Here is a 22,396-nt window from a genome sequence, read left to right as displayed (position 1 = left end):
ATTAGCGCCCAAAAATGTTATAAGGTTTAAATCTTCCATCTTCCAAAAGTGATTTTGAAAACACAAACAAGTGTACACACACGCATTTTACAATTGGACAAGTACGTATTACAAAAAAGATTAAGAAGTACAAATGAAGAGAATAAAAAAGAACTGAAGTCTGCAACGACTTATTCTGTACAACCAAATTGACACAAAAAAAGTTCTATACAAATTAACAGTGATTCATCACCCGTTGCTCAACAACAAAGTGTATTTCTTAAATTACATGAATTAAATTGTGGTTCCAGCCCACGGAAATTTGCTCTTGACAACTAATATCAATTTATAAATATTGCGACAGTAGAAAGGCATTTCCATATACACAGTAGACGTAGATTGACAAATTCCAGTGATTACGATTGCCTGCATGGATAAAAGAAAATTTTGCATTAACACAACACCACATTAAAACGCTCATATAAACCTTTACTAGTATAACTATTCTCTCTCTCTTTCATTGAGTTGGGAAAGGTAAAGATAAGACTATAACATTCACTTTAAAAAAATGGTCATTTCACCACAGTTTTGAAGTTTATCCCTAAAACCCAGACCACTTGAAGACCAAAACCTTGTCCATTACTTTTTCTATGGAGTCCCAGAGGCTTTACTCTACATTCACTGTACACACAACACATACCGGTTCATGTTAGTAAGAAGGGTCTGGTAAGGTGTCCTGATCATCGGACAGTGCCTGTTCAGTCATGCGTTTGCTAAGGTCGTCCATACTATCCATATAATGGTGGTCTCTCGTTGAAGGCTGTAACTGATAGCCGAGGCCACCTAAATGACAGCACACAAGTCAACGTGTGTCCCATAGTACAATGTCATATGACTTACCATTTGACTGGTGAGGTTCCAAGTGGTTGAGATATGGTATAGAATTAGCACGACTCATTGATGGATACTGCTGTACCTACACACAAAACAGAAAATGATAAACTCTGAAATATTTAACATTTATTGCATACCCATTTATTTAAATATACATACTAAACTGCTCACCATGTGTCGAGGAGTTAGTCGGTTTATGCTTGATGGTGGTACTGGCGTTGAGCGAGCACTGGAGCATTGTGATGCACCGGGTGTTGATGGGGGAGTTGGCGTCACCATGCCCTTAGGCCGTGTAGTGTTTCGTGCTGGCAGCTTTGGCGGACGCGATGAAGCCTGACCAGGAAAACTATGTGCACTTCCAACTCCATTCCACCTGAAATTAACAAACAATTCCATGAAAAACCATCCATAGTTTAAAATGGTCCTCATGAACTTAAAAAAAGGAAACAGGAGGCATTCAAAATTGATAGTTTTCATTGTCACATACACACCCAAAATTTTAGGGATTAAATTGTTGACACAACAAATGAGATAACAAGTCTTACTTTTTACTGCTGCTACTGCCACTGGTACTGCTAGATGGCTTCTTTCTGGGTGAAAACACTCTGAAGTTCTGATGGCACACTTGCTTCCAGCTTGAAAACAGTTTCTGCTGCTCCATTGTAAAGCACTAAATAAACAGACAAAAACAATATTGGTAAAGGGCAGCCACCACATTGTAAAAAGATAGTTAAACTAATTGACTGCTACACAGAAAGAGATTTCACCCTATCCTAAATGTCATTCATTGTCAGGCCCAGTAACAACACCAATTAATTAACATCATATCTGCCCTATACCCGCCTAATATGGCACTTCAGGTAATAGTCTATGCTAAGCTACACACCTCATGATTCACTGTGTCATCAAGTAGTTGAAGGAATAGTCTGTAACATTCCTCATCTGCACCTCCTGGCATCATCATTTGGTTGAAAACTGTAAGAAAAAAAAACATTGAATGGGAGTGGAAAAAGTTTTATTGAATTTGACAATACAACTTTACAATCCCAATACAGTGTATATTTTATAAACACCAAAAATGTACTAAAAGGTTGGTCACCCGTACTAAAATATTGGGTCACCCAATGACAATTTATAAAAAAAAAACACACCTTTGGTCATTACTCTTGTGATTAAAGCAGGCAGTTCTTCATCCCGAGACATGCTGTCGCTGGATGAATGATCTGAACTTGACATTGACAAATTGTAGTCTGAAGATGGTGGAGTTTTCGGACTGCTTATTGGACTGGAGCTGCTTGATGACGAGCTATTATCATCGCTATGATCAATCTCACTCGGAGCTGAAGTATCGTTGCTTGACTGCGACGATATCGTACTACCCCAAGCATCCTCTCCCTGTGCTGGTTTTATGGGAGTTATCAACATCTGTCTAATCTCCCTGATTATGCTGGAAAGAGTCTGCCTGCCTGGCTTGCCAACTTCCTATACAAAACAATACAAAACCACAATAAAGAACCAGTTAACTCTTGGTATAAACTTCAGCAAAAATGAAGGCCACCAATTAAAAGTGAATCCCAACAATTGTTGGGTTTAACCAAGTTATGGTGAACAGGTTAAATATGTATGGAAGTGAAATCCACTTAAATTAACCATATAAAGGGCTTGTCATGACTCCTACATACACCTTCTACACCATATACTAATCACTCACTAAGGATGGTACACCACACACCTTTTCAAGATCTAGTAATGACTGAGACCGCAAACTCAACTTCTTTATATTCTGAAGGATCTTGTTCCTGGCACCCTGCGTGACACTCTATATAGAAGAATAAAATACAAAATGTGAGTATTGGTTTATGTGAAGTTGACAATTAGACTTGATTGTGATAAGTAAAAGATCTTACCTGGGCAGTCAAAGTCTCATCTGAAATATCCATCATTTCATCATAACTGAGGTTCTCAAACACATGCTGGTACTTGTGTAGTCTAAGGCTCTTTAACCAGATTGGAATATCTGTCAGAAGAGAAAGAACCTTAAACATCAAATTATAAATTAAGTAGGTGGCCACTTGTGTATTGCAAGTGGTGGAGTGAAATATTTACCAAACAGGAAGGGTGGCTGCATGACATCAAACACACAAGCACATACCACACACACTGTAGAACATAACACAGCCAACATATGGGAATATTGACCAACCCATGAAAGGTGTGGTCCCCACAAGGCCACACAATTAATGACACCCAGAAAGACAACATAAACCAACACAGCACCTCACCTAACCTAATCAAAATTATATTCATCAAACTCTATATACAATACTATTTGACAATTAGTTTACAAGAAAACATCACAGCTACAAGACAGGCAGGGCACATTAATGAGGGAACCCTTGTAAGGACAGCCAAGGGAGTCTGATATCAAGTGTTAACAAGGCAAAGGCTTCCACCCATTTTACATGAGGGATGACACATCAAGACTAAAACTGAGGATGCTAACACAATTCGGCAGGACATGGTAAGTATTCCTAATCAGAATGGCCACACCAACAACTTCCATAAACTGGCACACAAGCTGGACCTTGTCTATCATAACTTACACACCTTGGTAAATTAAAGGGAAGATTTTAATAACACATCACACCCAAAACCAAAAAATATTGGCCTCTATCTCCCCACCATACCTTTCATTCCTGGTTGAAAATTTGGCATAGTCAGTTCATCTCTGCTATTTAGCATTGACATTGCTGGAGATGGAGATGGTGAAGGTCTTGGTAGAGAGATGGATGATTTGGGTGGGATTGGTGGTGCAGAATGGTTCTGTGTTTGTGGAAATGTGTTCGCAGCCCCTTTCTCTTGCATGAACTCTGGTAGTGTCATGTACTCTAAATCATCTTCATCAGTTTCTCCATTCTCATAACACTCTTCATAAGCTGAACTATTACCAAGTGAAGAACTGTCTCTACTGCCTAGTTGAGGCAGGGGGTATGGTCGTTTTTCAGGTATAGGGCTATGTGATGTTACAGAATTTGGTCTACGCTCTGGTTTATCATGGAGCCTGGTTAACCAGTAACTCAACTTTGCCCTATCATCCTGGTTGAAAGCTGGGTGAACCAGTGAGAGAGATAACAACTGTTTACACTGATCCATGTAGTTCTGTTCTTCACAAGAACCTAACAACACTTTAGGCAACAACGTCAAATATTCTTCTTTCCCTTCTAAGTTTCCAGGTCGAAGTAATGGCAAATGCGCTAATAGTTGTTCTAAAGCATCCTCCTCTGTTTCAGCGTACAGAGACTTCAGATAGCCTAAAGGAAGAAAGAAATAAGTGTCATTACAGTAATACCACCGCAGCAGAGCTACAACGTACTAGACGAGTTCGCTTCAATGTCTATCTGTTCGATATCTTGTGCTTCATTCCTCAGTTTCTGGTTTAATACAAACGACAAGAAACGAGCCTGTGTAGGACTAACTCTTCTTAGTAACGAGTAGAGAGCAAGTGTCTGTTCGCAGTGATTCCACTCTTTAAACCATCGCGACAACAATTCAACCCTGTCCTTAACACTCAGTGGTCTTGAATTACTCATGGCCGTCCTTCTGGTAAGCGAATCCTCTTCGTGAGGGGTTGTAATCGACCTAGCCGATTAGCTACCAACCCTCCCTAACTGTTGATACTAGCAATTAACTTAAAGATGCTCATCAACTGCGGTAAAGAGTGATGAATCCGGTAAAGGACAACTTAGCTGTAATTTATTTGAATTAATCACGTGATCGACTTCCGCTCGAAAACGTTAGGGTTGGAGGGCACCATGTCTTCTACAGTGCACAAACCGGGTCCTTTCAAGCAACAGAATAAGTCGCACAAGACGGGGAAGCATTTAAGTAAAGGAACTCTCAGTGCGATTAGGAAAGGTACTCAATTGTGTGTAATTTAGTCACACCAGTCGCACGCACGTGGTCACCCACGTGTTAAATTTATTTCTCGGGGCAAGCTGACATGTACAATATTTCATAGGAAAGATTGATGCTATCTCTTTAACAAATGCCCGTCGTGCACACATGAGTAAGCAAGACCGTCGAAATCAGGTATCTGCAATGTATAGTATGTGTTAGTCTTTGACTGATCTGCACTCAACTTGTCAGGCGAAGCAAATTCGTGCTAACAGTCGGCTGAAGTCACAAATGGAAAAACGTTTGATTGGATTAGAAGGCACCCCACCCCACCTAATAGTGAGTATGACAGTAGTGTGTTATACATGTGTATGTCTGTATTTGTATGTGCCTGCGGCCCTGTGTGCATGTCTTGCATGTGTGTATGGGTATGTGTGTGTAGGTTATTGTGCCACTGTCTACAACTATTGATGTGGATGTTCTGTATCGGCACATGTGCTTAGCATGTGATCCTGATGCCACTCCCACCCTCCCTATAACCACCATCATGTAAGAAACATAACAGTGATCTTTATAAACTGTATGTAAAGGATATAGTACCTCTATGTTACAAATTAAATCTTCAGTAAAATTTTGACTCCCAAAAGCTGGTCTATCCTACTAGGGACCTGTTAGAAGACTAAAACCTGTTAATGAAGGGAGTCAGAATCTTCAATCTTAGTGGTCCCCCATTGTTATCACAGAGTAGTTTCACTTTAACTAGACTGTTTTTAAACTGGTAATTAAATTATTGGGTGGTGCTGTATCTATTTCAGGTATTTTGTTTTGGAATTTCCCTTAGAGACACTTGGGTAGTGTTGGGTATGCAGTTTTCCTTTACTTTTAGCTCTTCTTCGCTGAAGCAGCGCTTCACGCTGGCTCTTCCACCAGTTCACAACCTTTACAATGTTCTGGACACTGCCAAGGTCAGGTACAAGTTTACTATTTCACAATTGGTTAAAAAGGCACAGCATTTACGACAGCATTTTTTCCAGGTCAAGGGATGTTATATGTTTAACACTTTCCATGTACTTAGTAATTTGTCTTCACTATTTCTGTACTAATTGCAGTAGAAATATCCACTGTGTGTTTGACTGGGATATACCATGTGCTATAGACAGGACAAGCCATTTTACTGGGGATTCTTGTGGCTGTATAAGATTGCCTTTTGAGTGGCTCTTAAAGACTATTAACAAGTTCTATTCTTTAGCCCTTTTGGGTAGATATGTCAACCCATATCAGGATACTCCTACACATGAGAAATTTAGTCTAGATTGATAGCAGTACTGGGCTGTGTGCTGATTTTTACAGCTTGTAAAATTTGCAGATTGCTGACACATTGCTACTGGTTTATGGTGTAGAGCAGCCAACTGATTATTATGGTGACTTGTGCCTATCCTGTATATGCTCTCAAGGACTTGCCACAACGTTTCATGTTTCACAGGTGGAGTATTTGTGTGTACTTTTTGTGTAGTGTTAGTGTATTCCATTACAATGGGATAATTTGACACCTCCATTTAGGGTTTCACAGAGTACCCAGCTAAAAAACAAGCCAGCTATCGTAAAATGATCCAGAAATTTGTAGAACAAAGGTGTGTGTACATGCATGCATATTGTGTGTGTTTGGGTAGTGTCCATGCGTGTATAGTGTGTACACATGTGTGCATGTTTATTTAAACTTTGCTGGGTTGATCTGGTTAGCTACACTGTAGTAAGTTGTGTGAAATTTTTCCCAGGTTTCCAAAGGAGAAGCTTCACACAGTAGACACTTCACATGATGCCATCACTTTACTCCGTTTGTTATCTAGTCAGAAAAGAAAGAGACATGTTCTCTGTTGTGAGCAACGACCACATCTTCTTGTTGAAAGAATGGAACATATTATCAATGGTGGTGACCCCCAGGTGTGTGTGTCTCTCTCTCTGTGTGTGTCTCTCTCTGTCTCTGTCTCTGTCTGTCTGTCTCTTTCTCTGTCTCTCTCTCTGTCTCTCTCTCTGTCTCTCTCTGTCTCTCTCTCTGTCTCTCTCTCTGTCTCTCTCTCTCTCTCTGTCTCTCTCTCTCTCTGTCTCTCTCTCTCTCTGTCTCTGTCTCTCTCTCTCTCTCTCTCTGTCTCTCTCTCTCTCTGTCTCTCTCTCTCTCTCTCTCTCTCTCTCTCTCTGTCTCTCTCTCTGTCTCTCTCTCTCTCTCTCTCTGTGTCTCTCTCTCTCTCTGTCTCTGTCTCTGTCTCTGTCTCTCTCTCTGTCTCTCTCTCTGTGTCTCTCTCTCTCTGTCTCTCTCTGTCTCTGTCTCTCTCTGTCTCTCTCTCTCTCTCTCTCTCTCTCTCTCCTCTCTCTCTCTCTCTCTCTCTCTCTCTGTCTCTCTGTCGCTCTCTGTGTGTGTCTCTGTCTGTCTGTAGTGTGTGTAGGTACATACACTCTCCACACATCCCGCACTTGAGTCATAGGTGACCAATTAGTATCAGTCAAGTAAACAGGTTTGTCTACACAGTACACACTTCACAATCACTGTACAACATATAGTACTAGTATCTGTGTAGCTATATAGTAGCATAAGCATCCAATATATGACCACATGCATGATAAGCCATAGCAGTTGCGTAGTAAGGTAAGTCAGTAATTAGTAATTATACCAACACAACTAAATGATAGAGATCACATCATAACTCAATTTTAATTGGCAGTTTGACACAGAATCTTCAATTTGAATTGCATCATGTTGATATGTTGCACTGTTGTTGGGTACACAAGTGACACGTTTGGGGATGACAGTCGCCTCATTATATTAAGCAGAACTAAATAATTTATTGCCAAATGTTATGTTTGCTTACCTGGAAGACCCAATAGCTACTATTAGCTAGCTACATGGCTGTATATAGAGTAATAATGTATGAAAAGGTTAGAGAAGAAGAAGTAATCGACTAATGGAGAATTACATTTTGTTATTTACCAGTGTATGGGATGTATAGAGGATGTTGATCAGTTTGCAATTATCACAACAAAAGGTTAAAGATGTTTTGTGTTCACAACTTACTGTTCATATTACAACACTTAAAGTAGGTGTGTACCCTTTTATTACAGGATCATGGTACACTGATAGTGTCCGGTTACCTGCGAGGAAGGTCGCTATCTGTAAACAATCTGATTCAGTTGCCAAACAGTGGTGTATATCAGATGTCCAAGGTACATACATGCACAGTTGCTTCACTGTTTGTAATAATTATTTATTTTGTACCGTTTTGCAGATAGAAGCTCCACCAGACCCTAACATATTGAGGCCACACCGACCATGGGAGGGAGAAATGGTAAGCATTGTTTAGAATGTCAAGGGAATGGTATTTAGAGGTGTTGTTTTGTAAATGTTATGTAGATGTAGAGTTGAAATAATCTACTACTAATTGTGACATCTAATATCCTTCATATCTCATGTTGTAGGCTTCATTACATTAAAATGTTGTTGTCAATGCTTTTAATGGTACCAAATATGCAATGCTTTTGTGACCAGATTGGTTACTATGGCATCATTGATGTATCGGGAGTTTTATTTGGTGGTATTCAGTTTATAGTGAAGTCACTTAGTTAACGTATTCCTACTACACTCAACGTTTTATCATATTATCTCCTAATTTCTCTTAAGGTCTAGTGCCTTAGTATGCCAGTAATGCTGCAGATTATGAATTACATTTCCGTAAACATTTAGTAAGAGTTGTCCCAACACACCAAATAAAGCACAATGCCTGTTAGTGCAGGCAAGTGGGCAATTCAAATTTCATGCTTGTGGTTATGGCATGTCCTTTCACACTGAGGTGTCCACCATGTGATGTCACTAATAATGATGTCACTGACCTGTTGAACTGTGCTCTCTATACTATTCATCCCTATATTGTGTAACTGTTGTCTTGGTAACCAGTAGTGAGATATTTAGTTATTTATCAAGTCCCTGCTAACCATAATGTATGTACATGGGTATGTTGCAAATGTGTAGTGTAGTGTGTGTATCTGCGTCTGTGTGTCATTCACTTCCAACAGGGTGAAGGGGACGATGGGGTGAAGGTACTGGAAGTTGCTGATCCCACAAAGCAGGTATAATGTTGTACTATATAGACATGACACACTCAATGTTTGATGTGGTTGTATTGTAGCAGTCACTAATATCTGAAGCAACTCCTGACCCTATGGAAGGGGAACAGACATGGCCAACTGAAGAAGAGCTACAGGAAGCAGCAGGTATGTCTGCCGGTGTTTGTCTGTAATGTGTTTCACCAGTTGACACCAGATCACTGGCAAACACCCAACTGTCCATGTCATGTACAGCACTTTTGGGGCTGTTGCGTAACTTTCGGTTTGCGACAGTTACTAGTCCTGGATTTACGTGTTAGTACACAAGTGGTGCATGGGTATCCCAGTGCTGGTTCACTGGGCAGCAATAGCTGTGCTTCACATAGCTACCAAAGACTTACTGTAGTGTGTATGTGTATTGGTGGTTGTTTCATGTATTCATATCACAGAGTATGTACACACATACACATGCTACCAGTTACACTTGGTTGATGTTTCAGATGCTAGCAAGCACAAGAGACGAGTTCCCAAAGGCACCTCAGAGTACCAAGCATCATGGATTATAGACAATGAAGATGATGATAATGTAAGACATACATGGACATTCACTGTACCTCATTATGTATGTACAAATATGGTACGATTGTTGTATGGCTTTTGGTGATTAGTAGTTGTACAAGTGCAATCCCTTGTAATACTGCAGTGTATAGCTAATGATGAGCTCTATATATGGTGCTCATGTGATTAAGGGCGGCTATCATTTGGTTTCAGTATGACACCAGGGAAATGTCACCATCTGGTAATCTGGAGGAAGAAGACATACTGTCTCCCTCAGCCGCTGTGGTCGATAGTGAGTTTGGTAGAGACAATTCTGAGGACAATGCCGTAAGTGATATGATTTCTATAGCTTTCGTTTTACCTGCTGTGTCATAGGAAGTGCCAGACTCCATGACGGACATGGACTACATGAGCGTTGCTGATGACAGTCAGTACGATGCTAACATGGACCATACAGCTGAGATGAAACAGTAAGGTGGATGCAGTACATAATCTGGACACTTAGACAAGGTGTCAAAGTATTCCTTAGTACATGAAGTTACCTAGAAAGTCAGGACACTTAGTTGGCTGATGTCCATATTCTACATATTTCAGCGTAGAGCTAAATTATCCGTCATCTGCTCTCATTTTGCAGGTTGGAATTGCTGAAAGCTGAAAGAGAAGATCAAATGTTTCCAGATGAGGTAGACACACCTCTTGATACTCCCGCTAGAACACGTTTTGCAAGGTACGTACACATACGTGACCATATAAGGTATGGTGTTTACTCCATAATCATGGTATCCTAGCTTACTGGTAGCCAATGTACATTCCACAATATTAGTAAGAGTTGTGCAGTTGCTATGTAGATAGGCTAGATATGTTACAGTGGCAGTGTTCACAATTTATAAACACAGTTTCCTGTCATGGTATATGCATAGTACAACAGTACAATACTAGTATTGGCATATCCTACTAGATGTGTGCTAGTGTGTGTAGGTAGCGTAGTGTGTATAGAGGCTAGCACCAACACTGTTACATCATGCGGAGATTATGTGGCTTTCTGAGGTGCAACATTTCATTAATACTCTGTCCATCCACTTACCTAGCAAGTCCACAAATGTACTATTATACTTTACTTGTACTTACGTGAGTGAGGGAACCTACATACCCTATTTGGCCCTGCCAATAAGCTGGGTGTTATTAAGTAAGATGTACATTATTAGATAGTGAACCTCAAGTGTTGCATGCAGTACAACATGTCCTTATAACGTTCACTTGAAAGTAACCCCACAACTAAACCCACATATCTGAATTCATTGGGTGCCTTGTTTTCCTCTCCACTAAGAAAACCTTGCAGTGTTGGAATTCTTGTGGAAAGTATCGCATTTGAGATCAAAGGAAAAATAACAAAATAGTCTGAAGTGTGGTGCTTGGTCATTCCCTCATGGTTTTCTGTGAGGATGAAATCTTGTGACATAACAGCTGTTGAAAAGAGCTCTTATAAAATGCAGTCAGTGATTGTAGCGAAGGCTTTGTATGTGTTCCTGTGCAGGTATCGCGGTCTGCAGAGTTTCCATTCATCACTGTGGGACCCCAAGGAAAATCTGCCACCCAACTATGCCAGAATATTCCAATTTGACAACTTCCGTCGCACTCAGAAACGAGTTCTTTCCAATTCAGAAAATGAAGATGGCATAATGGTAAGTATTGTGTGTGTTGATGTAGAAAGCTAAAAGGGTGTGACCTACATTATTTGAATGGCTCATTAACGTTTCTATAGAGGGTGTGTTTATGTGTAGAATTTACATAGCATATCATTGTGTGTATGTACAATACCAAATGTGTTAGGAGTCTGTGTAGTTTGAGACAAACATGATTTAGAATAGCTTTACATTATGACAACAAACTGTTTTGAGGTTGATGTTAGAATGTACACTGCTAGTGTGGGTGAGGTTGGTTGCTATGGAGATGACAGTAGGTTTAATGAGATTCTTCTGACATGCATGACAGATGCACTAAATGGCTGCAAATTTGATTGTTGTGTAGAGTATTGGCACAACATTTGTCCAATAGCAACTTACTTTTCAATCAGTATGTATCATTAGTATAACATTACCAACACTACTTGTGCTTTGCGTATCAGCTGTTTTGTTTACTGACAGGTTGGCTGGTACATTACCGTCTATGTTGACAAAGTTCCGAGTACATTTTCAGGTTAGATGGTGTTTTATATTGACAATGAAATGTACAATACACTATGGGCACCTTGGGACAAACTGAATGTCCTCAAGGTGTACTGATTCCCAGGTCAGTTAATGTACTAAGGGATACTTTATGAATGTTTAAGTGTCTGGATTATGCAACTTTCTACATACGTTCATGTCTTTTGCAACTTGCATTTTTGTTTGCTGTGTCTGTAAATTACTGTAATAGACTATTTTCTTGTTGCTAAGTGGTTTGTAGTTAAGAAGGTACTTTTATATTGTAGTCACCAAGCTTAGTGGGTTACAAATCACAGCCTGTAAACAAGGGTGTGGTCCGCCAATAAGATGTCTTCAATAATACACTGTGTATTGTAGATGGTTGGAAATTGGACACTAATCCAATGGTTGTTATGGGAATACTGGAGCATGAAAATAAAATGAGCGTACTTAATTTTGTACTAAGAAGGACCTTGCATCACACCCTCCCAATAAAGGCCAAGGTATTTTTATGAAAGTTATGGTTGGTATTCTTTAGCTAAAGTACATACATATTCTAGGAGCGACTTATATTTCATACTGGACTAAGAAGGTTTACAGCACCAGTAACTTTCTCTCAACACACCACTGGAGATAAACATAAGGTAGCCATTTCCTTCTTATGTCAACACACACTGACTTCATGCATAGTCTTATCCGTACATGCTAATTCCCTTGATTGCAGTCTGCATTGACCAACTCTGAAAAATCTGGTTATATTGCCTATTCTCAAGTATCAAGAAATTTAATCAACTGAACATTGGTACGTTTAGTCTCAGTTGATGGAATTTCTTGATACTTGAGAACAGGCAATATGACCAGATTTTCCAGAGCTGGTCAATGCAGACCACAATCAAGGGACCCACTCTACAAGTAGCCGCTAGCCAACGGCCATGTTACAGGCTGCCATTTAGTACAAGTCTTCATCCAACTCTACAGAGCTGTACCAGAGGAGGGAAAAAGCATTTTAGGTGCTACTTGAAAATATTACATTAATTACATAGTTTTGTTTGGAATATCACATGAACCCCGATAGTCTCAATACAAAACCAGTGAATGTTGGGGATCGCTGGGGATTGTTAGCTCTTTCGATTACACTTTGTGTAAGGATTAAGATGATGTAATTTCTTTTGTAAAAGTGCTTCGTTTTGTAGACATGTCTGATGAAACGCTATTTCGTGCCTAGCAATTCTTTCACAGTTTCTTCTAAACAAAGGAATGGTGCCACACTTTGTTGCATTGTTCCCACATTTTATTTAAACCAGAAAACCAAGGGTTTTGCATAATTCATTTTTAACGGTGCTTAAATGCTTCCGCCATCCTCTGGAACTGTACAGACATCTCCTAGCTCCATATCAAGACCTCTGACTGATTGTACATACAGCAAAAGCAGACCACTTAAATCTAGTTAATAATGACAGTGAAATTTGATAATGTATTTGTATGGCTTTTTTTGTCTCTAATGAGAATCAAACCTGCTGGGTGATTTGTGTGTAATGATATCATTATGTGTGTTGTGCAGAGTGAGAGATACTTCAGACCCAACAGTACTATTGTGGCCACTGTGTTTGCTCCAATTGAGTACCGTCCATCACCTGTGTTAGTATTTAAGGAACTAAATGATGGTAAGAGCCTTGCAGTGTAGTGTACGTGCATGCGTGCCAATTATGTGTGTGTGTGTGTGTGTGTGTGTGTGTGTGTGTGTGTGTAAAATATTGATTTTTAAACCTTTTTGGATTTGTTCCCTTCATTAGAAGGGACATATGACCATTTTTATAGCAGTGGTACAGAGGAAGAGGAGTGTGTGTGTGTGTGTGTGTGTGTGTGTGTACATATGGTACCGCTCAAATACAATGTCTCGCGAGCGATTAAAAACTCGCTAATTAAAGGACGTGGTACCCATTTTGCCCGCAAATATTCATCCCGGGATTAATACTCGCGGGTGAAACCGTATAATTAACAAGTTGTTTTTTTTTTAATCTATTACACTCTCATGAGATGACGTTGCATTTGAACGGTACCATATATGTGTATTTTGCATACACATAACGTCTATATATAATATATGATACGCTCAGCAGTGGCGTAGCCAGACTTTTTTGCCATGCGGGCACTGGGCGGGCAAACCATTCAACCACGCAACACACATACACATGCCCATCTTCATCAATACAGCGTTTTAAAATATATATATATGCATCTGCACTACCATACAATACCTACTGTATGCTAGATGACTAATGTACTGTAACCTTACTCTAAGTGAATGCTATTGGCCTTCTTATTCCATACATATATTTCTGTATGTGTCTTAACACCAAACTAGGAAGAAACCTGAATTAAAGCACGAGGTGCTTTTCAGTAGTGTTGTATCATGTGATGACTGCCAATGCATGGTGCCACTAGAGTTGTCAACCTAGTAACAAAAAGGAAAACAATTGTTGACTAAACAAGTACTCCATACCATTTGAACTATCACTAAATACTATCTACACAGCTAGATGGGTGTTAAAGCCTCAGGCTACCTCACCTCTATTCTATGATCCAAGTTTTGACCACACTAATAGTTACACAAGTTAATCCAAACATTAACTATCCATCCCACTATACTGGAAGAATTAATACCAATCCTTCTTTTCACTCCTTGTCACTTCTGAGCATTTTTTTAATCCCATAATCTTGCTTCTATTTATTGTCTCCTATTATTTGTACACAATCGAGTTACTTGTAGGGAAAATCCCTTGGATAACCCCATCTCTGTCCATCGACTAGTCAGAAAGAAAAACATTGGCAAAAATGCATTATTAGTGTTATGTAAGTTGTGCTGTTCTTGGTACAAAAATGGAGTGGCTTACTACTTTAATCCAGCCCACGTCTTTAATTATTCTGGGTGACTGATGGTGGGGCAAAGTAATCTGATGCCAGGGCAATGTTGCCCGGGTTTGGCTACGCCACTGACGATCAACATGTTATGCTACCTACAGTAGTGTGACTAATGTATTGAATTAAGAGACTATTGGGGATTACCATGGTAAACAAAACGATGAGGTATTGTGACATATAGATAATTCACAGACAATGAATGGGCTGATGAGCTGTTGCAATTACAATAACCAGCTGTACAGGTAGAGTACTGAGAATTGTGTAGTGTTAACTTGGCCTAATATAAGTCAACCACACTTCACCATATATGTTATAAACAACTGATAAGAATGATTGTATCTGATTAACTGTTTGCTTTGATCCTAATTAACGAGCGTACATGCATCAACAACTTCTAGTTTTTATTGTTAACTACCTGACCACAAGAAACATGACTGCTGTTGCTTTAGTTTCTGCAAATACAATTGTAGAACATTCTTCACAAGAATACTGCATAGGAACATTGTCTTTGTCACTTAGATAACAGTGTTCCCCATTACATACTGTAGTTGCTAAAGTGAAAGTGCTGTCAGTTTAGTGCATTTGACAAGATCGATATAACATGTATGCTCTACTATTATCCATCAGTCATGCAGTGAATAGTTTACACAAAGATCACAAGCCTGTACGATATGTTTATAACACACTGGTGTTAGCCAAATTGCCTCTAGCGTAGTTCCTAACCAATACAGGGACCACCAAGATGTACTATTGTCAAATATAGTAGTGCAGTGTGTTGAGTGGGGTAGTACAAGTGTGTACCAACACAGTCAATTGTCCCAGAGCCAGCTACACATACTGAACCCCACCAACTGACATTTAATCATTTTTACAGGTGTACACACATTGGTAGCAACTGGTTCCCTACTCAGCGTCAACCCTGATCGTATCAATTGCAAGAAGATCATCCTTAGTGGTCACCCGATGAAGATACACAAGAAGTCTGCTGTCGTACGATACATGTTCTTCAGTAGAGGTAGGGAAATGTGAACATTAATAATATAGTGTCCTTTGTACCAGCTATAGAAGCTAGTGTCTGATTGATTTTACCTTATTTTTGGTATGTTCTTATAAGATATTTGGAGTAAGTTATGATTCAAATTAATCTACCATGTTGGTAGCAATTGTTTGTAAAGACTACCTTTGTATATCAGCCAACCATAAATTTTCCCATTTGAGAGTTTACACATTAATCACCAGCCAATGTTAACTGCAACTAGCTTGGCATTGACTGTATTAGCATACTAGTCGTTGCTACTACAATGTCATATGGACACCTTGGGAACCAACCATATAGTATCCTAATTTTCCAGACAGTTTATGTAAGGGATAGCTACTTTGGGACCTAAAATAAGTGTTTAGTAAATTAGTATCCTCATTATTATAATGTATTATTCTACCCCTAGAGGACATCCTGTGGTTCAAGCCAGTAGAATTGAGGACCAAATATGGCAGGAGAGGACACATCAAGGAACCACTAGGTAAGAGCCTATGTAGCTGTAATCTGATTGGACGCACCCTGTGGGAATTACCTGTTATAAGTGGTTTAGATGAAGAGATAATGAAATGTTGTCAATGTCTGGTCAACCACAAATTATGTAATACAAATTAAGATCATTTAATTTGTGTCACTATTAAATAAACTGTTCATTGTGACAGGAAAGTGGACTCCATTACAGATAACGACAGTTTTTATTAGCACTGGAGGGTGAATGGTGAACATAGGGCAGATGTTGAAATAAGTTTGACTCTGTATTTTTTGTAAATCTAGACAGATTATTCCTTCTGTCTCACTTCACTGAAGATAAGTTATAGGGAGGTTCCACTGTTACCATTAAGATCAGTTATCAACAACACAGCTGATTAAGAACTATTTTAGCTGGCACAACTGGCACTCCCTTCCACCCACTCGTCTCTGTGGAAGACTTAGTAAAGTATATTATAATTAATTATTCATTTACCATTATTTATACATCAGCCAGTGTCCAGTAACTCTGTATATTCCATATCAGGAAGTACCTGTTACTGCTTTGTCCATAAAGAAGCCACACAGTTAGAACTGTGTGAAAATCTTCTTGTAGATGCTGCCACTGCTGACATTATTTTAAATAAGTGTTAGCTCCAGCAGCTAAGCCTGTACAAGGTCTTATGTGTAGGTAGCACCCTGGTCTTCAGTTTAGTACGTACAGATTAATACATCACATACTTCAATCACAGGTACCCATGGACACATGAAGTGTACATTTGATGGACAACTCAATGCTCAGGATACAGTAATGATGAGTCTCTACAAAAGGGTATTTCCCAAGTGGGAATATCACCATGAAGTAGCCACACCCACCTCATGGGAGACATTAACTAATAATAACGATAATGAGGATGAGATTGAGGATATGCAATAATTATGACAATATTATGATATCAATATGTCATAATAAATAGATACTGAAGGTGTTGGCAATATATGAACAGTTTGAATGTGTTTGCTAAAACTACCAAAATTAGTGTACTGCTTGGTTCAACAGTTTGTATTATACTGGAAATAAACAGTCATAAGATAGAGGTGAACACCATGATTCAAACATCATAGTTGTGAAAATTATACAAACCTTTAGAAGTTTAGTGCAAACTACAAACAGAGTGACTAAAAAATGGCATCACGCTTTGCTGTTATACTTGCATATACTCTATACATATTATTGGTATATACATACATGCACGCACATGAGGACATAGGGTATCTGTACAAGTACGTGTCTTGAGGACATAAAGTATGTACCGGTTACCTACTATACTGATAGCATGCAGGCACACAATAGTAGGTGATATGTATGTGACACACTTTCAGAGGAAATTCTGTGAAGAGTAATCATCTTGAATAACCAGTCTAGAAATGTATGCAATCAATGGCTTCACTAAACTAATTTTTAAATCTTCAACACTCATTAGTTCACCAGATTCCATCACAAACAGGTCATTAATTTTTCAATGGTGTGCACACCCCGAAATGTCATTTGTTAAGAATTCCATTATATTCACATCATTAATATGCCACCATCTTCGATATGGCAATGTGCCATGTACCATCTTTGGTTGCTATGTTAGAGTTTTTAATTGTGTGTCATGCTCATCTCAAACTCATGATTGCAATATCAGTCTCAAAAGATTCAAATGCACATTCAAACGGCTGCTTGCATGTTAAGAAGATCACGTCATTTAGCACATACTGTTTGATTTGATCATACTGTAGCTAATAACAATGATGCAACAGCTGACTTGACTACAGGATTTATAAATTATATATTTTATCAAAAAGAACATCATATAACACTACGTTTGATGGTTTTGTGGACGGATGTGCACACAGCTCTCACAAACTTTAATAATACTTAATTCCACATACAAAATACTCTAATAAAACAGTCACTTCTGCTGTCTGTAATCAGCTTGGTTGATTTATTCAGATAATTGTTCTTGTAGTTGCATACACCAGAAATAATATTTAAATGCACATGTGCAGTTTTACTGAGCTAGATGAAATTTGTTCTGCATGCATAATTTCCTATGTATCCTATCATAGATAGAGAGCTAAGGAAACAAATTTAAGATATTATCGTATATCATATTACCTACATTTCCTTGGCTCTAGCATCCGTGGTCCTATTGTGGAGCACAGCCAGGTATTTTGTCATATACCACAGAGATAGGTGTCATACTACCATACCATATGGTTAGTATAGTTATACCATGAAAAATCAACCCATGTACAATAAATACCACCCAATGTACATTGTTGGCTGTATACAGACAATTGTAATAGCACATCCTGGTGCTTTAAAGAGTTTATACTCTTCCTTACACACATGGTATCAAACATTATACCATAAACACGTGTTTAAGATCATGCCCCATATAGTATATATACAACACTCAGTACAAACCAGTGCAGTGATAGACCTGCAAGCACACATACTGTGTAGCCGGTTAGCCTGTCAATGCTCTATAAAATTAATTCTGTTGCAGCCATACCCTATGTGCATGTAGAAACTTCAGAAACACAAACATAATGATTGTATAACTATACCACACTCTTCAAATCTTCCCCAGAAATAGTGTATCATGCAGACCTTTGTACTCTTTTCCTTCCCCCATTGGGGCACCAGTCAAAGAAATTATATGTAAGTTTGTAGCACAACAACAGTAATGTCCACATTGCTTCTTTGCCATAACATGTTACACAATTTCTGCTTGGCACTATTAGGTTCTCTTGCTACTGCTGCTACAGCCAAACACTTGTTTTCCCTTCCATACTTGTTGCATTGGTACGGTGACAGTGTGGGCACCCCACCTGGACAATATTCTATTACAGGAGATGTGAACTTAGGCACACACTATGCTATCCTCGTACATGTATTCCATAATTAGGGCTGAAGTAATTATGCTCATGATTTTTTGCACTATTCTATTAAGAATTTCCTGGAAAAAGCTTGCATTATGCTCCAAAACTTATGCAGCATTATTCTCCAATAAGTTGTGTAGAATTGACTGTTAAAATTTTTTATGGTTAACTATTGCAAATAAACAAGATATTTGATTGTTCTATAGAGTAGTGTGCGAAAAAATAGGATTGATTGCTTTATTAGAGTAAATATAGGTGAATGTTCTATTAGAGTATATTGATCTGGTGAGTGTTCTATTAGAGTATCTCGATCTGGTGACATTCATCATTCATTCATGAAATCTTTAAAATTACCGCACCCCTATCTATAATTCTATATTGTATTGTTCTATAATATTTCATGTCTTCAACAAATTAAAGTGATGAGTCAAATAACCAAGGCGGGGTGGGGGGTGAATGAGGTGCAACGAAACAGTGGGCTTTGTTCATATTGCCATAACAAGGTAGCAGTTCAAGTTAAAACTGGCACAATAATTGTTTCTTGTTGATCACTGATGCTGGCCACTTATCAGCTTAACCAACCTATCAGCTACTCTTTTGTCCTCATTTTGGGGTGAACTGCTGGCTATTTCCTTGAGCACATTACCAACTTTGTCTGTACTTTAGATGGACACAAGGTTATGATTAAAAAAAGAAAAAAAGAATGTATTACAGACATATGGGAATGCAAATTTAAGGCAACATAGTGCAGCAGTGAAAAGACTGCTGCTGTTAGGTAACATCAAAAGTTATCAACCATCTATTACTAGTTAGCATCAGAAAATCAGGAAGAGGTGTTATCACCTGGCAATTTCAGTATTTATAATTTTCTCATACATTTGTACTAAACTGCAATATTATAAATACTGAAATTGCCAGGTGATAACACCTCTTCCTGATTTTCTGATGCTAACTAGTAATAGATGGTTGATAACTTTTGATGTTACCTAACAGCAGCAGTCTTTTCACTGCTGCACTATGTTGCCTTAAATTTGCATTCCCATATGTCTGTAATACATTCTTTTTTCCTTTTTTTATTATTACCTTATGTCAATCCAAACTTGGTAATGAATACTTGTGTGGTGTATCAAAAAACAGTCATGCCTGCAGAATGACTGTATGGGTAGGGTGGCCAGTAGGTAGGGATCAGAACATTGTCCACATTGTTACAATCAACAAACATAAAGGGTGTAATATATATTTTTACCACATCCGTATGTAAATAAAGTTGACAAAATTTATGCAAACAACTAATGTGTCAGTTAATTGTTAACAAGTATCACATGATCCATGTTGTGATGATGATATATTCCTATAGGTAAAACAGAACATGTAAATATTATACAAATGACATGCAGCTTAAACAATCTGGTATATAACTGATATTCCTGTTTTACCATGGCAATACAAATTGCTATGACAGCTCGCATGGCCAGACCATTCCTTTTAGATGGGCAGCAGACTTTTTATCCACCAACCATCATGCAATAAAGAAAAAAAGCAGTTTGGCCATGCGAAACTAGACAACATGCAACAGCCGTTGTCATGATGGTTACAAGTCATATGTACAAGTGATGATAACCAGTGTAATACCTATAAGTGGTCAGAGTAGATGATGTAGAAACACACAGTGTATATACTCATAAGCAAGACGAGTAAACAATGGACTAACAGGTAATCTTGCTTACATTGTGTGATTGGTCATCATCTTCACTATCCTGTTCTGTGATCTCATCTTGTCTGTTACCATAACAATAATCACCATGACAACAGTGAAACATCCATCATACCTGAATACTCTTGCATAATCTGATCTGTTGCTATGGTAACTCACTGCTACATAACACAATACAGCCTCCTACCTGTGGCGTCCTCTTCTCTTACAAGTTGATCATCATCTTCACTACTGTACTGATCTGTGATGTCTTTAAGATTATGATCATCATCACTACTAATAGCCCCAAACTGTTGTAATGTCAACAAATTCAATTACAATATTATATCACATAACACGATCCCCTACCACTCTGTTCCAATATCATCAACAGTTTCTTCATGTCAGCATCATCCTGGTAGCCTTCATCATTATGATAATCATTATGAACTACTTGACAGACTCCATTGTCCACAGCTGACTGTACTAACAGATGAGCTCCCTCCACAGTGATGGAATTATGGCACACATTTAATTCCCTAACACTGCTGTTGACTAGTAATCCTGCTGCAAATAATCTTGCTCCAGTAAGAGTAATGCCACATCCCCTAACATACAGTTCACTAATCTGATTGGTACTAAGTACTTCTGCAATGGCAGTAATGCCATCATCACCAATGTGATTATCTGACACATATAATTTCCTAACACTGTTGTTGACTAGTAATCCTGCTGCAAGTAATCTTGCTCCAGTAAGAGTAATGCCACACCCCCCTAACATACAGTTCACTAATCTGATTGGTACTAAGTACTTCTGCAATGGCAGTAATGCCATCATCACCAATGTGATTATCTGACGCATATAATTTCCTAACACTGTTGTTGACTAGTAATCCTGCTGCAAGTGATCTTGCTCCAGTAAAAGTAATGCCACACCCCCTAACATTTAGTTCACTAATCTGACTGTTAGTAAGTGCTCCTGCAATGGCACTGAACAATGCCACCATCACCAATGTTATTCGATGCCAAGTTTAATGTCACAACACTGTTATTATCTAATGATCCTTATCCTGAATCTCTAAAACAGCCAAGTGATCACTTTAATATTCTGAATTATGTAGCCTTCTAATAGTAGGATAAGATCAGCTACAGCTCACAAGTTGCTTCACAATTTATTATTCATCAAATAATAAAATTCGTAATTTCTATTTCAATTCCCTCCCTAACTTTGGAATGCTCTTCCCCCTATCTACACTACAACATAATCAAATCAATAATTTACGAGCAGTTGTGGAACCATTTTACAGAACACTTTAATCCAAGTAATTCATGCACATATCATTTCCTTTGCCCTTGTTGTAATTGCTGCAACATTGCTCCTACCCCTAATTTTAATTGATTAGGCCACATAAACTTAATTATTAGTTTCTCATCCCCACCCACATGGCCATTTTTTCTTACCTCATCAAGGATTTTTTACACCACTGGTGGCTGCGTGTAGCTATCCAGCACCTTCTAAAGTTGGTATCTTGCTAGAGCAGTCTAAGAAAATTGCATTCTGAGTCATTTTAGCTAGCTAATTCAGCTACCTAGTCAGTAAAAAATTAAATTAAAAAATCTGCCCTCCCGCACTGCTATTGTGAGTATAGGAGGATGAGAAACTAATAATTAAGTATATGTGGCCTTTTTTAAGTTTTCTTTTTGGCTACTAGCACGGGTTGTTAGCAGACCATCAGTGCAATA

The 22,396-nt window shown here is 38.6% G+C and overlaps 3 protein-coding genes across 3 annotated transcripts; 1 reads left to right on the top strand and 2 right to left on the bottom strand.

The window, feature by feature from the left end:
* Positions 1 to 25: 25 nt before the first annotated feature.
* Positions 26 to 4,630, bottom strand: LOC136268138 (protein Smaug homolog 1-like). The gene is made up of 11 exons (XM_066063382.1): positions 4,247 to 4,630; positions 3,561 to 4,184; positions 2,781 to 2,890; positions 2,606 to 2,692; positions 2,025 to 2,355; positions 1,760 to 1,848; positions 1,419 to 1,543; positions 1,045 to 1,246; positions 880 to 955; positions 680 to 822; positions 26 to 405 (listed from the first exon to the last, which is right to left on the bottom strand). The coding sequence occupies exons 1-10, from the start codon at positions 4,461 to 4,463 to the stop codon at positions 689 to 691; spliced, it is 1,995 nt and encodes a 664-aa protein (XP_065919454.1). The 5' UTR covers positions 4,464 to 4,630; the 3' UTR covers positions 26 to 405; positions 680 to 688.
* Positions 4,631 to 4,644: 14 nt separating this feature from the next.
* Positions 4,645 to 17,083, top strand: LOC136268136 (pre-rRNA-processing protein TSR1 homolog). Its single transcript, XM_066063381.1, has 24 exons — positions 4,645 to 4,788; positions 4,892 to 4,962; positions 5,020 to 5,106; positions 5,210 to 5,316; positions 5,654 to 5,732; positions 6,134 to 6,250; positions 6,328 to 6,398; positions 6,543 to 6,708; positions 7,882 to 7,983; positions 8,046 to 8,105; positions 8,830 to 8,883; positions 8,943 to 9,027; positions 9,360 to 9,445; positions 9,631 to 9,744; positions 9,793 to 9,887; positions 10,052 to 10,144; positions 10,952 to 11,099; positions 11,562 to 11,613; positions 11,979 to 12,103; positions 12,161 to 12,244; positions 13,162 to 13,264; positions 15,397 to 15,537; positions 15,968 to 16,042; positions 16,779 to 17,083. The coding sequence occupies exons 1-24, from the start codon at positions 4,686 to 4,688 to the stop codon at positions 16,961 to 16,963; spliced, it is 2,403 nt and encodes an 800-aa protein (XP_065919453.1). The 5' UTR covers positions 4,645 to 4,685; the 3' UTR covers positions 16,964 to 17,083.
* A 3,468-nt stretch (positions 17,084 to 20,551) lies between these two features.
* On the bottom strand, positions 20,552 to 21,660 carry LOC136236781 (NLR family CARD domain-containing protein 3-like). Its single transcript, XM_066027017.1, has 6 exons — positions 21,495 to 21,660; positions 21,006 to 21,427; positions 20,862 to 20,964; positions 20,790 to 20,808; positions 20,672 to 20,739; positions 20,552 to 20,592 (listed from the first exon to the last, which is right to left on the bottom strand). The coding sequence occupies exons 1-6, from the start codon at positions 21,658 to 21,660 to the stop codon at positions 20,552 to 20,554; spliced, it is 819 nt and encodes a 272-aa protein (XP_065883089.1).
* Between the last annotated feature and the right edge of the window lie 736 nt (positions 21,661 to 22,396).

Source organism: Dysidea avara, chromosome 10 (assembly GCF_963678975.1).
Source record: "Dysidea avara chromosome 10, odDysAvar1.4, whole genome shotgun sequence".
In the NCBI taxonomy this organism is placed as follows: Eukaryota; Metazoa; Porifera; class Demospongiae; order Dictyoceratida; family Dysideidae; genus Dysidea; species Dysidea avara.
This window is presented reverse-complemented; position numbering and strand designations above follow the sequence as displayed.

What these genes read in the sequence shown, in the direction of transcription:
- LOC136236781 (XM_066027017.1), bottom strand. Translation starts at nt 21,660, where the DNA reads ATGGTGGCATTGTTCAGTGCCATTGCAGGAGCACTTACTAACAGTCAG. An exon ending in GTGGTAGGGGATCGTGTTAT is followed by an intron (nt 20,965 to 21,005) that starts GTGATATAATAT and finishes ACATTACAACAG; the next exon opens with TTTGGGGCTATTAGTAGTGA. An exon ending in CAATGTAAGCAAGATTACCT is followed by an intron (nt 20,593 to 20,671) that starts GTTAGTCCATTG and finishes GACCACTTATAG; the next exon opens with GTATTACACTGGTTATCATC.
- LOC136268138 (XM_066063382.1), bottom strand. Translation starts at nt 4,463, where the DNA reads ATGAGTAATTCAAGACCACTGAGTGTTAAGGACAGGGTTGAATTGTTG. An exon ending in TTTTCAACCAGGAATGAAAG is followed by an intron (nt 2,891 to 3,560) that starts GTATGGTGGGGA and finishes CTCTTCTGACAG; the next exon opens with ATATTCCAATCTGGTTAAAG. An exon ending in GACTAACTCCTCGACACATG is followed by an intron (nt 956 to 1,044) that starts GTGAGCAGTTTA and finishes TTTTGTGTGTAG; the next exon opens with GTACAGCAGTATCCATCAAT.
- LOC136268136 (XM_066063381.1), top strand. Translation starts at nt 4,686, where the DNA reads ATGTCTTCTACAGTGCACAAACCGGGTCCTTTCAAGCAACAGAATAAG. An exon ending in CAGAAATTTGTAGAACAAAG is followed by an intron (nt 6,399 to 6,542) that starts GTGTGTGTACAT and finishes AATTTTTCCCAG; the next exon opens with GTTTCCAAAGGAGAAGCTTC. An exon ending in AGTTCCGAGTACATTTTCAG is followed by an intron (nt 11,614 to 11,978) that starts GTTAGATGGTGT and finishes TGTGTATTGTAG; the next exon opens with ATGGTTGGAAATTGGACACT.